Source organism: Podarcis raffonei, chromosome 6 (assembly GCF_027172205.1).
Source record: "Podarcis raffonei isolate rPodRaf1 chromosome 6, rPodRaf1.pri, whole genome shotgun sequence".
In the NCBI taxonomy this organism is placed as follows: Eukaryota; Metazoa; Chordata; class Lepidosauria; order Squamata; family Lacertidae; genus Podarcis; species Podarcis raffonei.
Genome location: NC_070607.1, coordinates 77024680 through 77048114, shown reverse-complemented (window position 1 = coordinate 77048114; position 23435 = coordinate 77024680). Strand labels below are relative to the sequence as shown.

General features: G+C 44.4%; 1 protein-coding gene across 2 annotated transcripts in view; it reads left to right on the top strand.

Moving 5' to 3' along the window:
- Nucleotides 1–22458, top strand: part of RBPJL (recombination signal binding protein for immunoglobulin kappa J region like) — a 51019-nt gene extending 28561 nt beyond the window's left edge. The window contains exons 3-12 of one of the 2 annotated variants that reach the window (XM_053394098.1): nt 3694–3819; nt 6463–6533; nt 8131–8240; nt 14220–14394; nt 16345–16482; nt 17324–17427; nt 18012–18152; nt 19210–19365; nt 20444–20547; nt 21643–22458. In XM_053394098.1, coding sequence (XP_053250073.1) covers nt 3694–3819; nt 6463–6533; nt 8131–8240; nt 14220–14394; nt 16345–16482; nt 17324–17427; nt 18012–18152; nt 19210–19365; nt 20444–20547; nt 21643–21916 — 1399 coding nt within the window. In that variant the 3' untranslated portion in view covers nt 21917–22458. The remainder of the gene's footprint in view (nt 1–3693; nt 3820–6462; nt 6534–8130; nt 8241–14219; nt 14395–16344; nt 16483–17323; nt 17428–18011; nt 18153–19209; nt 19366–20443; nt 20548–21642) is intronic. The other variant, XM_053394099.1, reaches the window with a different exon arrangement.
- Nucleotides 22459–23435: the final 977 nt, after the last annotated feature.

Below are 23435 nucleotides of genomic sequence, written 5' to 3'. Positions count from 1 at the left end.
CTGTCATCACCTATTGGCTGCACTCCCTATGAGAAGATGTTTGGTAAGAAACCTAATGTCAAGCACTTGAGAATCTTTGGTTCTGACATGTGGGTGCACACCCCACAAAGCAACAAGCTTGGGAAGCGTGGGGCACATGGTTTGTTCATGGGGTACGAAAAAGGTGCATACAGGGTATGGATGACTAACTCTAAATCCATAAAGTTCACAAGGAGTGTTGAGTACAATCCTAAGTGGGGGGAAAATGTGGGAATTTTCCAGAGTTACCCAGAGGAGGATGAAGGTGATGTGAAGAAAGCAGATCATGCTGAGAAAGCTGATGATGATGATGATGATGATGATGATGATGATGATCAGAGTTCGGATTCCAGTTCAGTGGGCGGCGCTGCTGCTGCTGTCAGTGACAGTGATGACACAGCAGACTACAAGAGCGCAAAGGCCTCAGTCAGACCATCTGATGAGTCTGACAATGAACTGGAAGAACCACTGTTCACCATTGGTCACTATTCTCCTAAGAAGGAGGAGATGAGTCCAGAAGACTTGCGTCTGGTTCGCAGGTCTGAAAGGGCGACCAAAGGCAAACCTCCTAAGAGATTTGCTGATGAGTTTGCTAAGATGGCAACTGCTGTTCTTAGTAGCTCAGAGAAGGTGTGGGAACCTTCAAGCTTCAAAGAGGTCCAGGAGTTAACCTCTAAAGATGCTGAGCCTTGGCTTAATGCCATGAAGGCTGAAGTTGATTCCTTAAACAGGAACCAGACTTGGGAACTGGTACCGGTAGTCCCAGGAATGAGACTGGTTGGCAGCAAATGGGTCTTCAAGGCCAAGACAGATCAGAATGGCAAGGTTGTCAGACACAAAGCCAGATTGGTTGCCAGAGGTTTTTCACAGGTACCAGGGCAGGATTACCACGAGACCTACTCACCCACGGTCAAATATGAGAGCATTCGGCTGATGCTCAAGATCGCTGCGGAGGAGAAACTGCATGTTTCCCATCATGACATTAATACAGCTTTTTTGTACGGAATTTTGAACGAGCAGCTGTACATGCTTCCACCTGACGGGATGCAGATACAGAAGGGAATGGTCTGTAAACTGCGGAAATCCTTATATGGTCTCAAGCAGAGTGCCAGGTGTTGGAACACAAAACTCACTGAAACGTTGCTTTCTCTAGGTTTTCACCAGGGCAAAGCAGATCCATGTGTGTTTGTCAAGGAGGAGGGACAAAACAAACTGTATTGTTTATGTTTTGTTGATGATCTTCTAATGTTTTGGAAGAATCAGGCTTTCTACCAAAGCACCCTAGCTCAGCTGAAGGAGCACTTTGACATGAAGGATCTTGGTGAGGTATCCAACTATCTTTCTCTGCAGGTGGAGAGGGACCAAGCAGGTAATTTTCTGGTACACCAAACACAGAAAATTGCTGATGTATTAACCAGGTTGAATTTGGTTGATGCAAACCCAGCAGACACACCGATGGTGACAGGTTACCAGGTAGACAGTACTGCTGAAGCGTTTTCTGACACAACGCTGTACAGATGCATTCTAGGCAAGTTGAATTTCATTGCTAGATGTTCGAGACCTGACATTGCTGTAAGCACTAACCTGCTTAGCAGACATGCTAACAATCCTACTGTTCAGGATTGGAAAGCTCTGAAGCGCATAGCCCGGTATTTGAAAGGGACTATGCACTACAGGCTGAGGTTCACCAGTCAGAAGACTGGAGGTCTTGAAATCTTTGCAGATGCAAGTTTTGGAAGTGACACCACGGATGGTACAAGCACTTCTGGAGTATGCTACATGTACAACCACTGCCTGTTTGACTGGTTGTGCAAAAAGCAGACAACAGTTAGCCTAAGTTCCTGTGAAGCAGAACTCAATGCTCTGTCATTTTCACTCATGGATTGTGAATGGTTGATGCAACTGTTTAAGGACATTGGGGTTTCTGTAAAATGTCCTATACAAGTGTATCAAGACAATAGATCTTGTTTGGCTTTGCTGAACTCGGAGAGTTGCAAGCAAAGGACCAAGTACTTGCAGATTAAGCTACATCGTGCAAGAGAGTGTATTCAGAAAGGACTCATTCAGGTGTCCTACATGCCAGGAAATGAAATTCCTGCTGATCTGTTGTCTAAGGTTGTTAACCGAGAACAACTGAAGGTTTACGCACAAAGGTTGCAATTGGGTTGAACCACAGGTACTACAGGTTACACGGAAAGGGGGAGGATGTTAGGATATTTCCGTTCCACCTTAAAAGGGAGCAGGATGTTTGCATAACAGCCTGCGTAAGTTCCTGTCTCACAGGATGTTTATGTTGTAAGTTCGTTTCGTTTTTGGCTGTCTTGCCTGAGCAGTCGGAGGAGACGGTCATGATTTCTTTGTTCTGACCAATGCCTAATAAACTGTAAATATGCATGTTCTGCTCTCTGCTTGTGCAACTTCCTGCTGTGTGAATTCTGCTGATATAGTGTGCACTAAGCCTGAGGCTTAGTGTCGCTGAATTGCTGATATTGCCTGACTACGGGAGGTCGATGGATCGTCCGGCACCAAGCTTGGGGGCCAAGATGGACTTTATCTCCCTGGCAGTATCCCAACAGTTTCCGGGTCACCTTCAAAGGTAGCCCCACGTAGAGTGTGTTGCAGTAGTCCAAGCGGGAGATAACTAGAGCATGCACCACTCTGGTGAGACAGTCCGCGGCCAGGTAGGGTCTTAGCCTGCGTACCAGGTGGAGCTGGTAGACAGCTGCCCTGGACACAGAATTAACCTGTGCCTCCATGGAGAGCTGTGAGTCCAAAATGACTCCCAGGCTGCGCACCTGGTCCTTCAGGGGCACAGTTACCCCATTCAGGACCAGGGAATCCCCCACACCCACCCGCCCCCCTGAAGGTTTCAGCTTCAAGGAGTAGAGAATTGTCAGCATGTTGTCAGTCCGGTTTATGTGAGGACAAGCATCATTGTCAGCTTTGCTTGGGATAAAACCTCACACTGGCCCAAAGGACGGAAGTGGTTTATGAGGAAGTTAGAGGACTGGAAGTAGGTCACAGGAGATAGGACAGTTAAGGAGAAGGAAGCCCAGAGGAAAAGATGGCTGAGAAAGGGAGCAGAAAACAGACAAGGAACCTGGAACCTGGGAAAAGGGCAGAGGAGACAGGAGACTGAGCAAAAAGAGAACAATGAGAGGAGATAACAAGCCAGTTGGCCGAAGCCTTCGGGTGGCTTAATAACATTGTTGGATGTTGCAAAGAACAGTGTTCTTTCCTGTTGGATTTATGTTTCCTTAACCAAAGTACATCCTTGGTAGATGAGCCATCTTAAAGGGATTCTCATTTAATAGAGTACAATTCAGCTATTATTCTTCTATTTTTGCCAAGATATGTTATTCAACATGCAATAGGAGGTTTATATAACCATGTCTGGAATTTAAGGGCTGAATCAAAGAAATAATTTCTCCTGGGCTGTTGGATACTATAAGAAATTATTGTGTTATACCACCTTGTTATTTCACACTCTGGAAGTATACCTAGAGAAAGAGAGACAGGTATGTTGCTGAACGGCACAATATCACAGGCCAGTGGAGGAATCCAGTAATCAGTGTGATACATGAGGCTGCTGATCATGTGTTCTGCCTTTTCAAATGATACACCTGAGCTCCCTTTACTTATACCTGTGGTTCTACTCTGCTGCCTCCAATGTAGATCCAATCCAGAGCAAGCTGACCCTCTCCGAAATGGAGTGCGCAGGTACCTTCAGCTCCCATCTGACCGGACTGTGCTGATAGTCCACGCAAAAGTTGCTCAGAAATCATATGGCAGTGAAAAGAGGTAAGAAATCAGCTTGAACTTCCTGTTAAAATCAGAATGTTAATGGGGCTCTCCACAGTAGAGAGACTAAACAGGTGGCATGTGTGTGCGTATGTGTTCTACGTCAAATGAATTGTGGGTCTCATGGTGTTCCAGTAGTTTTTCAAGCACACCCAGCTCTGCTTCTAAGGTATCCGATTCCCTTTCTTAGGTCACATCCACACTATAACATATAAGGCAGCGGTGGCCAAACTTGTCCCTCCAGCTGTTTTGGGACTACAATTCTCATCATCCCTGACTACTGGTCCTGTTAGCTAGGGATGATGGGAGTTGTAGTCCAAAAACAGCTGGAGGGCCAAGTCTGGCCACCACTGATATAAGGCATGTGGCTTCGCCCAAAGAATCCTGAAAGTGGTAATTTACTTCCTCATGGAGCTACAACTCCCATCACCTATAAACTATAGTTCACAGGATTCTTTGGTGGAATCATCATTTCCAGGAAATGCATAGAGCCAGAATTCACTCGTGTTTCCAATGTATAACTTTTGCGGTAGATTCCCCCACTCTCGTTCTTGCTTAACACTTATTACACTGTGTTGTTGAAACCTGAATTGTTTCCACTAGCAATGGAGGAAAATTATTGTTTTATATGACCTTTCATACACATCTGAAGGCAGCCCTATTTCAGGAACCTTTTAATGTTTGATGTTTTGTTTTGTTCCTTTATATTTTGTTGGAAACCACCCAGAGTGGCTGGGGTAACCCAGTCAGATAGGTGGAGTACAATAAATAAACCATCGTTATTATAAATTATTGCTATTATTACTTTGTTTTGAATTTTAATGCAAAACTCCCTAATTTGTACCTCCAGTAACAATACATGAACTGAAACACAGCTATCCTTCAAAAGAACTGGCCCTAAACTTGTTAGGCTAAAGTCTAAATGAGTCAGATGGGACCCCGTTCTGTAATGAACATCCTCAAAAAATAGTATTATGGCATCAGAGTATAAAACCACCCATTCTGGTGTGTTTTATTACCAACATTTTTACGCACTACCAATGCAGCATGAATCCTAGCCATTCACGTGAGTTTAAAGACAGCGGAAACCCAAATAAAACACAGGAAAACACGTTTCCAAACCTTTGGACCTCAATTTATTTGTGTTGGTCTAAGGATCTCGCTGTGAATGTAAACTCTGTTCCCAGCCTGTGAAACTTCCACATTCCAGGCTGAGACAGTCACAGGGACAAGTCCTCCCTCTGCTCAAGGAGAAGTGAAGAAACAAGAGCTTTCCCCTCCATATAATCACCACCACCTTCCACAGTAGGGGGGCATGTTGAGCTTGCTGTGCCTCTGATAGATGTGGCTGCTCCATGTTGATGTCTGGAGATCATAACAAGAGACCCCTGTGCCTGTTCAGCACTATGGAAAGTAATTTGGTAAAAACATGAACAATGAGAACAATTCCATATGTTGGAAACAATTAAAAACAATTCCATATACAAATTAATGACCTGTCCAAGGTTATCCTGTGAATGTTATGGCTCATCAGGAATCGAAACATGTGTGTCCCAGATTGAACCATGACAGCTTAGTCATTTTCCCATGCCACCGCTCTTTAATCGTGGTGATCATTTAGTTATCCAGAAGGTTGTAATAGGAATTCTGTGTGCATACTGTACACAAATCCTTGTACGATATACATAGCAATGCTATCTTGGTATTAAATCTTATATAAATGAATAAGAAAAAAAGATTTCTCAAAAGTTATATTTATAGGTGCCCCTTCATATTCTATTTTATTTAGTTTATTGATTTGGTCTTTCAAATTAACGTCTTAGAGATATATCAAACATAAATCATAAAAACAAGATTCCAAGGAATCTCCTGGACTTCTATCCTCCCTTTGTGGGTCCTATTATTGATCATTTCCTCCTGCATCTTTTTTTTTTTTAAAGAATATTTATTAAGTTTCCAATTTTTTAAACAAAACAAACAAACAAAACAAACAGAAACATTAAACAAAAGCATAAAATTCATAAACCATACTTTTAAATAACAAATTTCTCAGACCTCCTCATACTTCTCCTTCTTGCATCCCAATTAAGATTATTTGTTCAGCAAATCCTTCATTTAAAGCATTACAGCTTGTAACATTACCTTATTTTTCAAACCCTTTTCCCCCCCATCTATGTTCTTATATATCATTGCAGCTAGAAACTTCTCAATTTCAACCCAACACCCTCCTGCATCTTTTAAGATGATCCAAATCTTTTACATCTCCATTGTGTCCAGAATTCACCTACAAGTGATATTCCAATCCTGCTAACGATTTTACCTGTTTAAACAGCCCTTTCATATTTTCTAGCCTTGTGGATGTACTTAGGAAAGGAATTAATATATGGCCCTCTTTGTTTGCTTTTTTTTTGGTCCCACCCCTGCCCCATTTTGTTGCTTAAAAAAAAAAAAACATTTCCACACTCGCCATTTTTTTCTGCGTGTTGCCTTGTACAAGCCTTCGTTGTATCTTTTTATAAAATAATGGCGATGTAGTTTGTATCAGAATTCTCTGGGGGGACGGGACCCACAACTCTTGTCAGATAAGTGTTCTTAGCTTAATCATTTTCACTACTGACAAAATACTTTTTCTTTTCTTCTCAGGTTTTTCTGCCCCCCGCCTTGCGTTTACCTGACTGGACCAGGCTGGAAGTTGAAGAAGGAAGACATGAAAGGTATTGCCCCGCTAGCATATGTCATCTGAAGTCTTCTCCGCTGTTGCCATTAATTCTTTTCTGAGTGATAATGGACTTGGGGGACAGAGTCCCTTGATGGGCAGTTGGGCTGCCCAACCCCAAATATCACTGTATTTCTATTTAAATTATAGTAATTATTTCTAAGTTTGCATCTACTGTATACATAAAAGTCACCATCATTGGCAAAATGTTGTTCTCTTTTTTGTTGATGTAGCTCCTCTCCCCCCCCCTTTTTTTTGCCAATGAATGAATAAGTGCCTACTTTAGAATCAGTAGGTGCCCAGTTTGGATCTCACCTCTGTCCTGCTGATACCTCCTTTCTTAGCCTAAGGGTGTCCCTGCTCCTTTTGATCAGTCTTTGCCATTGGACACCGAGGGGAATCAACAGGACATGTGTCTACTTAGGTCAAAGTTTACCTTGGCCTCTGCTTCCTAGTAGACTTGACAGATTATTGACTGCAGTGGCTACAGAGAAGCCCACCACCACCCGACTATCAGCCTGTAAAAACACCACAAAATATGAGCAGTTGGGCTGCAGGTTGGGCTGCCAACTGCAGGAAATGTGTCCAGACCACAGGGAGAGTTTTACAGCCTCAGGATTTGCTGACACATCAAGGGGCAGAGGAAGGTGATAACATAAAAACCGGCATTGCTTTGAAAGGGGAGATCTGGGTCTGCATTTGAGCATTATTTACCTATTAATCCATTTTCCCTTCCTTCAAATTAGACCAGAGCAGTCCACACCTGCAGGTATTTGTAATTTGTATATGTGAAGCAACTTCAATCTTCCCTGTTCTTGCCTGCAGGCTTTCTCTTTTGCATTCGAATAATAGAATTATAATGCTTTCTAATTCTTGATTTGGTTATGTCAGTTAAGTGTGAACAGGGCGTGCACACAAATAGCTGTACGTGCATCTTCGGGGGGGTGCTAAATTTTTTTTAAATCCCCAGGCAAGAAGTGTGCAAAGGCACCCAGTCAAGCAATTGTAAATGTGCTTGTGCAGTTTTCTGGGTTTGTGCAAATCAGAGGGATCAAAAGGAATATATATCCCTATGCCCAGAAGAGTACTGGAAATAGGCTAGTGCACAACCAGAAGAGAAATGAAAGCATAGAAGGAGGAGGAGCAGAAAGTGACAATTGAGACACCCACTCAAAAGCACTGGGGGGGCATCTGCGACCCCACGTGGGCAGTTTGGAACCCCATTTTCCCCAATTTGTCAGATTTTTCCCATATCAGGCGAATCCGAATTTACAAGGGGAAAGCAATGAGATTGGTGCTGTTTGAGGTTAATTTCTTGAACAGTGTGCAAATTAAATGGGAACACAAACAGCTGCAAGCATACAGTAAACTCCAGTGTAAACAAGCCCTGCTATGCTGGAACATAGGAGCTCCTATGATCTCTTTTCAACACCCTCTTTTTAGATGGAGATAAAAACTGACCACAAAGAATTCTTTGAGAATATCAACAAGCATGTGGGCAGGGTTGGTTTTGCATATCAGGTGTAGCTATGTTGCTACTTCCTAGAGGTCATCATGAGATCTCTGCTTCACTTCCTTTCCTTTTCCTGCCAAAGATCCAACAGACTTCAGTTCCAAAGTATGTGGCTATATAGGACTCGATGGCACAAGCAGCAGCCACGTGGAGACCCAGAAGCTAAACTTTGAGGAGCAGCTAGATTCCAAGGTAAGCAGCAAATTAAGGCTCAGTGATAGAACATCTACATTGCACACAGAAGGCCTCAGGTCAATCTCCAACATCTGTAGGTAGGGCTGGGAAAGAGCCTTGTCTGAAACCCTGGAGAGCCCCTTGAGGTCACTGTAAACACACCTGAGCTAGATGGACCAATGGCCTGAGCTAGATGGACCACATCTGATCTAGATCTGATTTACATCTGCTCTACATCTCATCTCAGCTAGATCTGAGCTAGATGGACCACATCTTAGCTAGATGGACCATCTGAACTAGAGAGACCAATGGTCTGACTCAGTCTAAGGCAGCTCCCTATATTCCTAAGGTGGATCTGTTCAGGGCAGCTATGATATCATAGAATCATAGAATCCTAGAGTTGGAATAGACCACAAGGGCCATCGAGTCCAACCCCCTGCCAAGCAGGAAACACCATCAGAGCACTCCTGACATATGGTTGTCAAGCCTCTGCTTAAAGACCTCCAAAGAAGGAGACTCCACCACACTCCTTGGCAGCAAATTCCACTGTCGAACAGCTCTTACTGTCAGGAAGTTCTTCCTAATGTTTAGGTGGAATCTTCTTTCTTGTAGTTTGGATCCATTGCTCCATGTCCGCTTCTCTGGAGCAGCAGAAAACAACCTTTCTCCCTCCTCTATATGACATCCTTTTATATATTTGAACATGGCTATCATATCACCCCTGTTGTTGTTATATATTGTTAATAAACTCAGCTCACGCTTAAAAAAAATAATGAGGATGATGGATCTCAAAACATAACAACAACAATGCTGTACTGTTTTTAATATTCAGTTGGAAGCCGCCCAGAGTGGCTGGGGAAACCCAGCCAGATGGGCGGGGTATAAATAATAAATTATTACTATTATTATAATTTGTGCCTTGCATTGAACATATTTATGCTCATTCTTTTTTGCAGAGTGGGGATGCTGTTTCCTGATTTTTGCAGTGATTTGAGGCATGGCCCAGTCAAATTCATTGTTTTCAATGGGAGACTTCAGTTTATACTGAATTTAACCCACAAGAAACACTCGCTTAAATCTATTTGGCTTTAAGCCTGCCGTCCTATACAGTTACCTGAGAATAATTCCCCTTGAACTCTGAGCTTACCTCTGAGTAGGTATGCATTAGATTGTGCCCTCTTTGCCATTCTTTTTCTCTGTTTGCTTTTACAGTATTTTACAGTGTTTTAAATACTATAGTTTAGAGTGAAATCTTGTACGTCTCGCAAGGGCAATTACATATTAGAAATTGTTCCTTATCAACTGATCAGTGCCAAAACAATCCAAATGCAGCCTTGAGACATGCCAAGGAAAAAGATGTGGAGCATGGCTCGAGTTGTAGTGAGAGTTCAAACAAGTCGAAGCCTCATAAACAGTGACATTTTGCAAGAAAACAGAGCTCAAAGGGGATTGTTTGAGCCAAGGACTCAGGTACAGTGATCCAAATCCAGCAGGTGGTGTTATGTGTACAGCCATTCACAGGGTTCCACTGTGCACAGGGAGAAAGGCAAGGTCTTGTGTAACTTGGCACTATGTCATCATGATGGCCGATGTGCATGAAAGGTATAGATTAGCAGGGATCAGAATCATACAACCCAGCCAATGTGATCCTCACTGGGACTGCCAGTGAGTTAGAAGTTGGGTCTTTCCATCTACCATGCAATGGCAGTTAGAATCCATTTATTTGTTGTTTGTTTGTTTGTGTTTTATAAATTCTACTCCTTGGCCAGATAAGGCTCCCAGATCAGATTTTTTTAAAAAAACAACACACCCAACTCCCTGCCCTGATGCTTACAATTTTAAGAGGCAAGGCACAAAAGGAAAATGAACAGGAAGGGAGGAGGAAATAGGCAAACTCCAGCTCAAGTTTTTAGTTGTAAGTTCTAATGACAAGCTGGGATGGAAAAGAGAGGGGACATCAAAAGTCACTGGTCTCTAATATAACAGCCATGAATACCTTCCTTTTCCTTCCCTAATGCTGCCAGGTTGTTGGCAGTCTCATTGAACAAGCAAACTTTGTTGGTATTTTTGGGGGGTTTTAAAAGATTTTATTGGATTTTTACAGTTTTGTATTCAATCAAACAACACAATATAACATTTGTCATATAAAAGAAAAAGAACACACACACGCCCATGACTTCCCTCAACTTCCCCTTCTGGTTCTTTAAATATTTACTACTTCTGCTTAATTATTACCTTATTTTTATAATATTATACCTTTATTTTCTTATTTTCTTATCAGTTTTATACCAAATTTTCCTTCACCAGTGTGGTGTAGTGGTTAAGAGCGGTAGTCACGTAATCTGGGGAACCGGGTTCGCGTCTCCGCTCCTCCACATGCAGCTGCTGGGTGACCTTGGGCCAGTCACACTTCTTTGAAGTCTCTCAGCCCCACTCACCTCACAGAGTGTTTGTTGTGGGGGAGGAAGGGAAAGGAGATTGTTAGCCGCTTTGAGACTCCTGAAGGGGAGTGAAAGGCGGGATATCAAATCCAAACTCTTCTTCTTCTTCATGATTACATCTTATAGTCAATTTCATTCCATGTTATCCTTACTTAACCTTTGATCTTATTTTCTTACTTGTGTTTAATCAAACCCTGCTAGTGAGTCCATATCTTTACAGTATTTCTGTAAATACAACATAAAAGGTTCCCAGTCTTTTTTAAATTCTTCATTATCATTATCATTGTCTCTGGTTCTTTCCATCAGTTTTGCCATTTCTGCATATTCCATAAGCTTGACTTGCCTATCTTCTTTCGTTGGTATCTTCTCATCCTTCCATTTCTGGGCTCGTAGAATCCGAGCCGCCATTGTAGCATACAAAAACAACTTCTTCCGCTCTTTTGGTAGTTCCTGTGCTATTACACCCAACAGAAAAGCTTCTGGTTTCTAAACAAAGGTTATTTTAAACATCTTCTTCAGTTCGTCATATATCATTTCCCAATAACTTTTAATTATTTTACAATTCCACCACATATGGTAAAATGTACCTTCTTTCTCTTTACACTTCCAGCACTTATTACCACTTATTCTATACATTTTTGCCAGTTTGACAGGAGCAAGCTTGTTTCTTTTTAAAACTGTAAATCCCCTTCTGTGGTTTTGATAAAAATCCCTCCTCTGAAGCTGCTGTTTGCATTAGGAGAGAATCCATCATTGGCATTGCAGAACAGACGATGCATGCCACAGGGTTATACAGTCCTACAGACTGCCAGGACACAGGCTCACTCCTCCTTCCCTCAAGCCCTGGAAGTGTTTGCCCAGCTTAGGGAAGGAGGCAGAATGCTCTGACAGAGTCCAAGAGCCCTCCTGCTTCGTCCCCCACCACCCAAAAAAAGTGGCGGTACTGCGTACCATTGCGTACTGCTAGGGAGAAAAAGCAGTGCCACAACCCAATATGAAATCTGAATGTTGTGAAATTTCGACACAGTGCTCGCATTTACCATCCTTCCCAGTTCTGATTCTATATGAGCTGTAGAGCCACTTTGGAGCCGAGCCACCAGATTAAAAGGATTTGGGGTCAATTCCTAAAAATAAACGTGTGATGTTATTGGAACACCAAGTGATTTCCCATTACCACTCCTTTGCCATTGGATAAACAAGCATTGTGACATCTTAAACATGGCCTCAGCCAAGAGGCAAATGAAATACTGGGCTTGGTGTAGGGGAATTAAGTCTCTAGGGAGATCAGCTAGTGCCTTGAGCAGGAAGAGCCAACACCCATCTTGGATCGTAAAGTCTTGATAGGAGAATGATCCCTCAGGGGACTATTGCTTGAGAGACTAAAAGGCCTTTGGTTTGCTCAAATGTCTTTTGCGTTCCTGTAACGGAAACTTGCAGGAAGCCTTCCCCCGGACAGGCACACTGCCCTTGGATGAAGTCTAGTCTAGCATCATGCTACAGGCTGGCATGTGCCACAAGGGCATATATGTCAGATGACATAGAGACTAGCCTACAAAATGTCAGGGCCCTAGGACAGGAGCCTCCCACTAGGAGGAAGAGATGGCAATTCACTTCCCACGCAAACCACAGCAGATGCCAACAGCTTAGTTCAGTCGATCAATCGCATGAGCTAACAGAGAAAGGGCCTTACTTTTTGTTGTTGTTAAAAAAATTTTTATTGAATTTTCAAAAGTTTAACATGTATACTTCAATGCCTGGCACCTTACATTTTTGCACACCGCTCCCTTCACAATGTTTTGCTGTACACTGAAGATGCTTTAGGCGCGCACCTTAAAATAAGTGTGAATGAGACAACTGTGAGTTCACCAATTCATGCATCATGCAGGTAGAATAATAAAATTGTGGAGTTCAAAGGGACCCCAGGGGTCATCTAGTCTAACCCTCTGCAATTCAGGAATCTCAACTAAAGCATTAATTTCAGATGGCCATCCAAATTCTGCTTAATAAACCTCAAATGAGGAAGAGTCCACCACCTCCTGAAGGATAGCTACAGGTATCCACATAAAAATGCTCAAATGTTGACCATTTTCCAGAGGACTTGATCAAATGTATTGGTTCTCCTCTGCCTTCTTCTGCAGCATTCACAGTTTCTTCCTCCATAAAAGTCAGTTTTGTTTACTCCTTCACATCACTGTCCTCTTGCATGCGGCCTCCAGAAAGCAAGCCAGACTCTCCGGAGCTTCAAAGAAACCCATCTGCCTTCATCACTGCTTTTGTCCTTCCACAGCTGGTTTTCGGTGGTTGGTGATCTGCCAGGGATTACGCAGCTTGCAAAGCTGTAGGTTTCTGCTGGTGAACATAGATATTGCTCGCTGCCAAGCGAAAGTACCTTCTTTCGTTGGCAGATAAGCGGTGAAAGAAACCCCTAAATGGTCCCAAAAGATCAAGAGCGGGAGCGATAGCTTGGCACCTTTTGATAGAACCAAAATGTATGCGGCATTATCTCCAGCCTTGGAAGAATGCTGGGACCAGGAGAAGGGCCAAGAAGGCTACAGAAGGGACCTTTGTCTCTGCAATGCTTAACTCATTGTGAAAGCAAAGCCTATCAGAAGAGAGGGAGAGGGAGAGGGAGCGCCAAGATGACTGGGAACTGTAAACCTAGGAGATTCCTTGTGCTGTGCACAGCCAATTGCACGTGAACATTAATTTTCCATTTGGATTTCCCTAACCCCAAAGTAAATAAAGCCTTCCCCATCCCCAAGTTTTTCATCCCACCTGTAATAACATCTCTAATCACATTCCCCTTTAAATGAACCTCAAAGGGCCGTGAATGGTGACCATTATGAGTTCTGCTGAGAGTTGCCTTGTCCCACATTTCATTCTTGCTGGTGACAAGCCGAGCTAATGATAGTTCACGCTGATGTGATTCCCTGAGAAGGCCAGTTTGTTTTCCTGCTCATTGGTCCTGGAGACAAAAACGATGCCTTGCCATCTCATTTCTTTCTATTTCTTGCTTGAAAGGTTCCTTTCCCCCACCATCCCTTCCTTTCATCTTGTTAAAACATTGCTGCTTTTTTTCTGTGGGTTGTATAACCTAGTCTCTCTATCAAAGCAAGATGGTTTGTAATCCAATTTACACAGTTGCTGTTAAAGTCTTCCTGTTCTGCACTTTGAAGACGCTAACAGTTCAATCATGTTTGTGCCTACCTGTAAGTAAGACCCTTTGAGTACAATGGGCTTTACACCAAGGTAAGTGTGGTCCTCAAGCTTTTTTTTTCTCTGGGCCCCACTTTCAGGATAAAAAAACAGTGGGTTTTTTATTGATAAGAAATGCATTAGAAAACAAAAAGAAGCAACTGCTAGCACTGCTTGATTTATAACATAGAACAGAACTGATTTATAATACGATCATGGGATGTCTAGTAAGTTTAAAGCAATGCAGCTACATAAGAACATGCATCATTCCCAAAATATAATTATAAACAAGCCTCTTCCACACTTTGAGAACCACTGGTGTACAGGATTGTAGCCATAACAATCCCCCTCTTTGATGCAGGTGTTCAGCTGTGCCAAAGCTCTGTACATTTCAGACTCAGACAAGAGGAAGCACTTCCGGCTGGTCGTCAATCTCTTCTTCAGCAACGGGCTGGAGATCGGCACGTTCCACAGCAAGCTGATCAAGGTGATCTCCAAGCCCTCCCAGAAGAAGCAATCCCTGAAGAATACAGACTGTAAGTGGACATGGGCTCCTGGGTGCCAGCAGAAGGAGCCTTCCTTGTGTTTTTGGAGGCAGCCACCTTGCCAGGAAGCCGCAAGATAGGATGGTAGACTGGTTGTAGTTGGAGAAGGTAACGCAACAGGCTAGGAAGGAGGCATAGCGTGGAGGTAGAGCACATGCTTAAAAGGAGCAGATGGGAGAAGCTGGTTCAGACTCTGAATCTGAGATCCCAGATGGCTGCTACCAATAAGTAAGAGTAGCCCAGAGGTGGGGAACCTTTCTCAGCTCAAGGGCCACGTCTTCTTCTGGGCAGTCTTCTGAGGGCCATGTGCCGGGTAGGAAGGCCAAAGACAAAGTGAGCAGAGCAACCAATGTATCATGTTCCTTTGTTCAGTAGGCTAGCTTCTACACTTACTCTGTATCCTCCATCCCAGACCCTCCAAGTGTCCCTGTTTTCCAGGGACAGTCCCGGATTTACAGAAGCTGTCCAGTTTCTGATTTGAACCCAGAATGTCCAGCTTTTCCTTAGGATGTCCCTATTTTCATCAAAGAAATGTTGGAGGGTATGGAGTTATCTGAAGTTACCCATGGAGTTACCCATGCCATCTGAATACCACTTACAGTGGTACCTCGGGTTAAGAACTTAATTCGTTCTGAAGGTCCGTTCTTAACCTGAAACTGTTCTTAACCTGAAGCACTACTTTAGCTAATGGGGCCTCCTACTGCTGCTGCACCGCTGGAGCACAATTTCTGTTCTCATCCTGAAGCAAAGTTCTTAACCTGAGGTACTATTTCTGGGTTAGCAGAGTCTGTAACCTGAAGCGTCTGTAACCCGAGGTACCACTGTATAGGGAATAATTTTTTAATGTTTAAGGTTTTATTATATATGTTGGGGGCCACCCAGAGTGGCTGAGGCAACCTAGTCAGATGGGGCGGGGATAAATAGTAAAACATCATCAACAACAACAACAGCGGAATAGGGTGTCCCTGTTTTCAGTGGAGAAATGTTGGCAGGTATGCCATCCAGAAAAACAAGTGGCATTATCAGAGCTCAAGGACACATTCCAGCCAAGCAAAAACTCTCAAGGAAGGTGTGAAGGAGGGCTGTTGAGGGGTGTGGCCTGGGGAGAGTTCTAAGAGTCAGATGGAGAGGCCTGGAGGGGCCACAATCAGCCATCAAGCTTGAGGTTTCCACCTCTGGGGAATAGATGGACAAATATTCTGACCTAGTATTAGGCAGCTTCCTATGTTAAAGCAAGAACGTGTCAGCTTCAGGAATTGGATCCCTCCCCCAGTGGCAGTAATTAATCAGATCAAACGAAAGGAGTGTTCTTACCGGTTAGTTTCTTTAATAATCACAGCGAGAGACAAAGGAATGCATATCTCACCCCCTCCATCCCCATTAATCTATGTCACTCCTACGTCGGGTAATCTGAGCTTGTTGCCGTTGCGCTCTCTGTTCTATCACCCTCAAAGCCCATCTAGTCCTAGGCAAAGGGGGGTCAGGAATGCTGTCCAAAGACACTGAATCTGCCAGCTGTCTCTCTCCTGGTGTTTCCTCTTCTAGCTGTTCCTTACCCAGTATCTCCAAGCTTTCCCCCTCAGGACTATGCCCCTCTGCAAACCACTGTTCTAAATCAATGCTGTCCTCCTGCCCTTGGGAAGGTTCAGGAGAAGGGGGGTCGGCTCCCACGGTTTCTTCTCAGTCCAGCCCCTGACAGAACATCTGGCAAAGGAGGAAAATGCTACTGGAGGACAAAATATCTGGGGTTGCAGAAGTGGAGTCTTCAGCAACAGCTTCCCTGAATCCTGCACATGTTGACTCCTTGCACGAATCTCACTGTGTTCATGGGGCTTATTCTTATGTAAGCGTGTACAGGGCTGCAGCATTAAACCTGGACTTAGCCATTTACATCAATCTCTTCCCTGATGCTCTCCTTCCTGTCCCCCTGCCACCCCACAGTGTGCATTCCGTCCGGGTCCAAGGTCTCCCTCTTCAACCGCCTGCGCTCCCAGACTGTTAGCACCCGGTATCTTTCGTTTGAGGGTGGCGCCTTCACAGCAAGTGCCAGGCAGTGGGCAGCCTTTACACTTCATCTGGGTGAGGCTTGCTAACGGCATGCTCATTTTTAATCACTAATAATGTGGGGACGTTGGTGCTTCTGACCTCCCAGCCAGTGGCATTGCAACATTCGGTGGCATTGTGCCCAGGAGTGGGTGGCAACCTAGCCCAAAATAAAAGCGGCTAATTAAGGCTCGGCAATTAATCAAACTAGGAAAATTAGCATCCGTTGTAACGTCCCTGTTGAAGTTATAAATATGTTTGGGGCCAGGGTGGACTGCTGCATAAGAGTTAAAATGACCAAGGGATGACAGTTTTGTGTAAGGGATGGGTGAAATATGGTTTGGAAGGAGACACTGTTTTGTGAGTGCTATCTGGGTACTGAAAGTGAGTCTATATCAATGGGAGTGCATTCTGGGGGCCACAGACCAAAGCTGGGGGGGACCATAAGCAAAAGAGGGAGGAGAAACAGGTGGAACTCTTACCATTGTACAATAGGCTACATTCCAGGGACACAAGTGCCAGAGGTTAACACATTCCCAGACCCCTCCATCTAGGCAAGCAAAAGGCATTATCGCAGCTCAAGGATGCTTTGCAGCCAGGCAATAGTATTCAAGGAGGCCATGGGGCAGGGCCAGTGAGGGGTGGAGCCTTGGAAGAAGGGGTGTGGCCTGGGGAGGGGTGTGGCCTGGGGCCAGACAGAAAGGTCTGGAGGGCCACACTCAGCCCCCCAAGCCTGAGGTTCCCCACCCCTGTCTTAAAACATTTTGTCAAATAAGGCACTCCTGTTAAGTCCCCCCTTCTTGCCCTTTGCATTTAGCTTTTCACCTTTTTCTCACTTTTTCTTCTTTTCTTTTCTCCCATCCTTGTTTATATCAAGCGGGTGAGTCCCAGGGTGAGTTCCCCCTGCGAGAAGGATACATTCACTATGGTTCCACCATTCGCCTCATCTGCACAGCCACCGGCATGGCCCTGCCCCCTCTGGTAAGGACTGGCAGTCAACTGGAAATCAAAAACCAAGAATCCATCTTAACACTCTCTCTCTCTCTCTCTCTCTCTCTCTCTCTCTCTCTCTCTCTCTCTCATTATCCGAAATTCAATACACTATGCCATGCATCCTGTGCCTCACCAAATTTTGCAATGGCTGCCTCCTCTTCTAGCTCCTCTCCCTCCCCAGGAATTTGGCATGGTTGCCACATTCCACCAATTAGTATATTTTCAGCCCATCATGTCCGTTTCACATGCTATGTAGTCCATGTCCTAAATACATTCCATCCAGGTTCAGCATTCAATCTGCAGTTAAAAAAACAAAAACACCCTTCATGAAAATCCATATTACGTTTAATGTCATATTCCACAAAATATGTGTTGTGCACTAAAGTACATTTTTAATGCACATTTTATGCGTCTTTTGAACTGAGAACCGTACAGCAAAATCTGGAGATAACCTTCTAGCCCCATCCTAATAATTCAATAGAGCAGTATCCTAAGGACAATACCAGAATAAAAAACATGAAGGGTTCCTCCTCCCAGCTGCTGTTAATCCAGGTGTATATTCATCTCCCCAGATCATTCGGAAAGTTGCTAAGCAATCAGTGATGTTGGATGTGAACGAACCTGTCTCTCAGCTGCATAAATGTGCGTTCCAGCTGCATGGCACTGACCGGATGTACCTCAGCCTCTCCACAGAGAAAGTGGTCCAGTTCCAGGTAACAGGGATGGCAGACAGAACTGAGGGGTCAAGTGAGATACCTCCCACCCCATCAACATATTGCTGCATTATTTAATTTGGAATCTGTGCCACAGGGCTAGAGCAGAGCTGAAATCATTTCAGAATTCCATTTTTTAGTAACAAGGAGGAGGAGAAACTTTCGGAATTTTCAATGTCCCTGAGAAAAAGAAGACAGAATTTTGCAGAATTTTCTGTGAAGATTCTCAACCATTTTCGTGGCAGTTGCCATTCTTACATGCAGTGCCCCAAATAATGACAAGTCCCAGACATTGTGGAAGATGCAAAATGGTGGCCTGGCTGCTGCCAGTGCTAGTGGTATTGCTACTTGCAGTAGGGTGGTGGGAAAATGCTTAGAAAGTACCTTTGTCACTGCCGTTGCTAATGGTGAGTGAACCCTGGATTGAGAAATTGTTAGAGAATGTCTCTTCCCCTTGGAATATTTTTTTTGGAGAAATCCCTATTTCTCTGTCCACAAATATAGTATTGGACAACAACTCCCACAACCCCTGACCATTAGACATGGTAGCTGGGGCTGATGGGAGTTGGAGTCCAGCAACGTTTGTACGAATGTAGGAACCTGCCTTTCATTGAGCCAGCCCATTGATCCACCTCACTTAGCATTGTATACACCAGAACTGGATCTGGTTGGGAGAGCTGGATCCAGAAGCAGCCAACTCTCTATGGGCCACTCTGACAGGTGTCCCGATGATCACTTCAGTGGCATCTGAAATTGAACAGTTTCCAGATGGCTAGCCTTGTTAGTCTGATACACTAAACTCAACATGGCACCTTAAAGACTGACGAATAGACTGTGCCATGAACTCTTGGGAGTGCTACAGACATAAAGCCCCCACATCAGAAATGCACCTCCTGGAGGGGGGGCCACCAGCACTGATGTGGGAACTGCCAATGTGATCCTTAATAATTCCAAGTAGAAAGCTGACCACAACCACACTGTTCAGGTAGCATAAACTGGGGTTTAGTTCAACTCCTCTTTTCTAAGTGCCCAGTGAGGTTGTTGATGGTTCAAACAGGCATCACCATGTCCAAAGGAAGTGAACCGGGAGCTGCTGAACGACAGCTCTTGCTGGACCATCATTGGGACGGAAACCGCAGAATACACATTCAGTGACTGCCTCACTGGCATTCAGGATCCCGTGAGCCCGGTCCCTCTCATCACAGCTCTGGAGGTGAGTCGAGTTCTTCTGCTTTGTGAGGGAGTGAGAAAAATCTGGCAGAAACTTTGGCTTAACCTGCTTTAATGAAATATGGAATTATCCCCATTTCCTGGGATGCCACTCGTGATTACTTGGAGGAGATTAAATCACGCACCCATCTTCCCATGCTCAGGATACTCAGAAGGTGCACTTCTTTCACTCTTTCAGTGCATGCTGATGGGTGCCAGGGGGCGTCTCATCTGGTTTGTCATTCTGACTGTGAAATTGGAAGATAGCAAGCAATTCTTCTGGCTGACTTAATGTAGACTACAAGGGTGTAAACTTGGGTATGCAACATGGGGGCCTCTTTGAGAAGGGAAGACAACTTTGAGAAGTTGAAAACAGTAAACTTGTGGTTTATAAATGAACTACAGTTGTACCTTAGATCCCGAACACCTTGTGACTTGAACGTTTTGGCTCCTGAATGCCACAAACCTGGGAGTGAGTGTTCTGGTTTGCGAATGTTCTTTGGAACCCGAATGTCCAGTGCGGCTTCCGTGGCTTCCGATTGGGTGCAGGAAGCTCCTGCAGCCAATTGGAAGCTGCACCTTGGTTGTCAAACGTTTTTTGGAAGTCAAACGGACTTCCAGAATGGATTCCGTTCGACAACCAAGGTACCACTGTATATTGACACCACATGCTCTTCTGCAGCCTCTACATCCCTCAGATCTAATAAATGCTGGATGGAAGGCTGTTGCCTATTTTCTGTCCTCTTAATAGGAAGACCGCTGTTTTATAGGCCCTATGTCAGATAAGAAATGTCCCAGGAATTTACGTTGGAAATGTGAGATAACAAGCTAGTGATGTCATATAACCTCCACACCACCTTATCAGGATGAATGCTCAAGGAACAGGCGACATTGCATAGCCGCCACACAATTTTGTCCAAATATATCAGCAGGAATGCTCGATTAAGCAGCCAGTCTGGAATCTCCCGTGCTTGCTTTAATGTCAGAAGGTGGAAGGGGAAGAGGGAGGCAAGGCTGTGCTCTAACTTCATTATGAGATGTGTGTAACCTTTTCTCCCTGCGACTGGGTCTGCTTCTCACAGCTGGCAGGTGGAGGGGATGTGGCGATGCTAGAAGTACAGGGCGAGTACCTGCATGCAAACCTGAAGGTTTGGTTTGGCGATGTGGAAGCTGAGACCATGTACAGGTAAAGCAGAGAGACAATCTGTTGTGCAGACAAGGTATGTTAACCTGGGCAGTTTCGCAGCCGCTATTTTTTGGGCATGTTCCAGACCATTGAGGCATTCACACGTTACATTCAACAAGTGTATACTTGCTGTAAACTCACAGGGAGGAATTCAATGTAGCGCTAAGCAGATCGCTCTATCAGCGCAAGCATTTCTCCTCTCCCTGAGTGCTGTTCCAGGGATCCTCCTGACCATCACCCAAGCCAATTTGGGGAGAATGGGGCATGCAAGGAGAGGAGGGAGAAAGCCCACTTGTTCTTGCAGAAGTCTTTGCATGGAAGATGTACTGGAAAGTGTGGGGTAATTGCTGGGTGTGGTGTCGTATAACTTCCCACAAACAAATCCAAACAAATGTTCAATAAACAATGGGCATCATATACCGTATTTTTTGCTCTATAGGATGCACTTTTTCCCCTCCAAAAATGAAGGGGAAATGTGTGTGCGTCCTATGGAGTGAATGCAGGCTTCAGGAAGTTATCCGCAAGCCTTTGGAGCAAGGTGGGAGTGCCCGCCGGGCTCCCAAGGCTTGCAGATAGCAGCCTCCAAACCTGACCTGGTTTGGAGGCTGGCGGTGGGGGAAAGCAGTGCTTCTCCCCACCGCCAGCCCTACAAGCTTGGGAGACAGGCGGCGCTCCACCTCCCCGCTGTTCCCCGACCTGGTTTGGAGGCTGGCAGTGGGGGAAAGCAGCGCTCCCCCTCCAGCCCCAAAGAGCAAGTCGAAAGGAACCCAAAGCCTCCAGAGCCCAGCGGGAACTCCCACTGGGCTCCGGAGGCTTCGGGTGAATGCACCTTGAACGCACAGAACTCACCTTGACTTAGAGGGGGAGAACAAGAAGAAAAAAAATTTTTCCTGTTCTCCCCCTCCTATGGTCCGGTGCGTCCTATGGTCCGGTGCGTCCAATAGAGCAAAAAATACGGTAACTTCCCTGCTAAGCAGGATGAATGCTCAGTGAAATGGGATGTCTGGAAGTGACTCCAATGTAAACCTTTGAGTCACTGCGGGGAGAAAGAAGAAACCCCATTTTTTGTGTGTTGTGCATTCTTTTCCTCCTTAGGAGTCCCAAGACTTTAGTATGCGTCGTTCCTGATATCTCTGCGTTCAGCCGTGACTGGAGGTGGCTGAGATACCCCATCACTGTCCCTCTCCTACTGTTAAGGAATGACGGCTTGATTTATTCCAGCACTTTCAGTTTCACATACACACCAGAGCAGAGTTTCTTGACTGGGCAACCAATCCTGCCAAAGGTGATGCAGGATTCTGACACCTTGCTTGATACCATCCATCAGGAGTTCACGAAGACCAACTTTCACCTCTTCATGCAAAGTTAGAGCCGGTGCTCTGTGTATGCCAGGATTCAAAAGGAGTTCAGAGGACAGGGGGACGCGCAGAGCAAAATATTTGGCTTCCTGTGAATCTTAGCTTTAATTCTCATGTCTTATTTATGGCTGGGCGATATCTGGTTTTCAACGTCGTGATATATCACCAGCTAAACATCACGATATACCAGTATATCACGATGCCTAAAATAAGGATGGAGCTATGTAGAGGCATTGGCTGGCTTCACGGTTTTTTCTGCATTGTGATTTTTGCATAGCACACACACACACAATCATGATTCATGATATATTGCCAGGTCAAAAATTATGGAACAGATATTACAATATGGACTTCAAACAGGTTTTGGACAATATATTGATATATTGCTCAGCCCTAATGTATATACCTGAAAGTATGTTGTGAACTATATCACCTGTAAAACACCAACACCAGAGAGGTGGCTGAATAAGATGGGCCTGTTGTGACTATCAAGGCTGAAAAAATTGTGCAAAATAGCATTCTATTATACATTACGTGGAAATCATGAAATATTGTTCAACTTATACAGGTTGCAGAATTTCAACTTTTCCAAGTGCAGAATCTGGATTTCTTGGACATTACGAGTTAAAAATAAATAAATAGCACTTATTAGACTGCAGTGACAAAAGAACATAGTTGCAGAGCACCAGCATCTCATGCCTGTATATGAAAAGACACTTTCATTTGATGGTCACCTGGACTTGAACTGTTTCTTATGGAGATGATATGCTGCACTATCTGTGGAATGGGGATGCCGGGATGTATATGTTTCATTGCGTTTATTTGAAACTTAAATAAAAAAAAAGATAGTGGATTGTACATACAGCAGTTGTTAAAAAATTTTCAGATGACCAGACACCTGCATTGCAAGATAAATGTTAATTTTAAAAAAATAATATTAAAATTAAAGTACTTGTAAGGTGACTTGAGGGCTGCAGTGCTGCCTCTGTCCTTTTAACCATTTCTTAGAAAAGCTTCAGCACAGGTCAATCCCAGGGGCCACATGGCTTGTTGCTGCCATGGGCTTTGGATTACAAGAGCAGGATCTGCCTGGATCATCAAAATCTGCCTGGATCGAATCAGGCGAGCTTGTTTTGCAGTTCAATTTCAAGCGATTCATCTCTCATTCCTGGATGCACACCCCCCAACCTGCCAGCTAAGGTGGGGCCTAACCCTACATCTCCCCTGTCCAGTCCCACTTATAGGCAAACACACACATAGCTGTTTTTTAATTAATGAGTCCCTAGCGGTTTTGGAAGGGCCTCAAGAGGCATCCAAATTCCATGGATGCACAAGATACCCACTGTACACATGTTGCGGGCTTTGAAGATTAATTTAGAACCTTCGGGCGAATGCAGCATCAAAGGGCCAATCATAGATTCTGAAGCATGTTGCTTTAGCATTAGGAGCTTATTTAGAAAGCTGTGCGGTGCCAAAACCACACACTGGCTTTTAACCTGTGTTGAACTCCTGAAGGCCTACAGAGGAGCC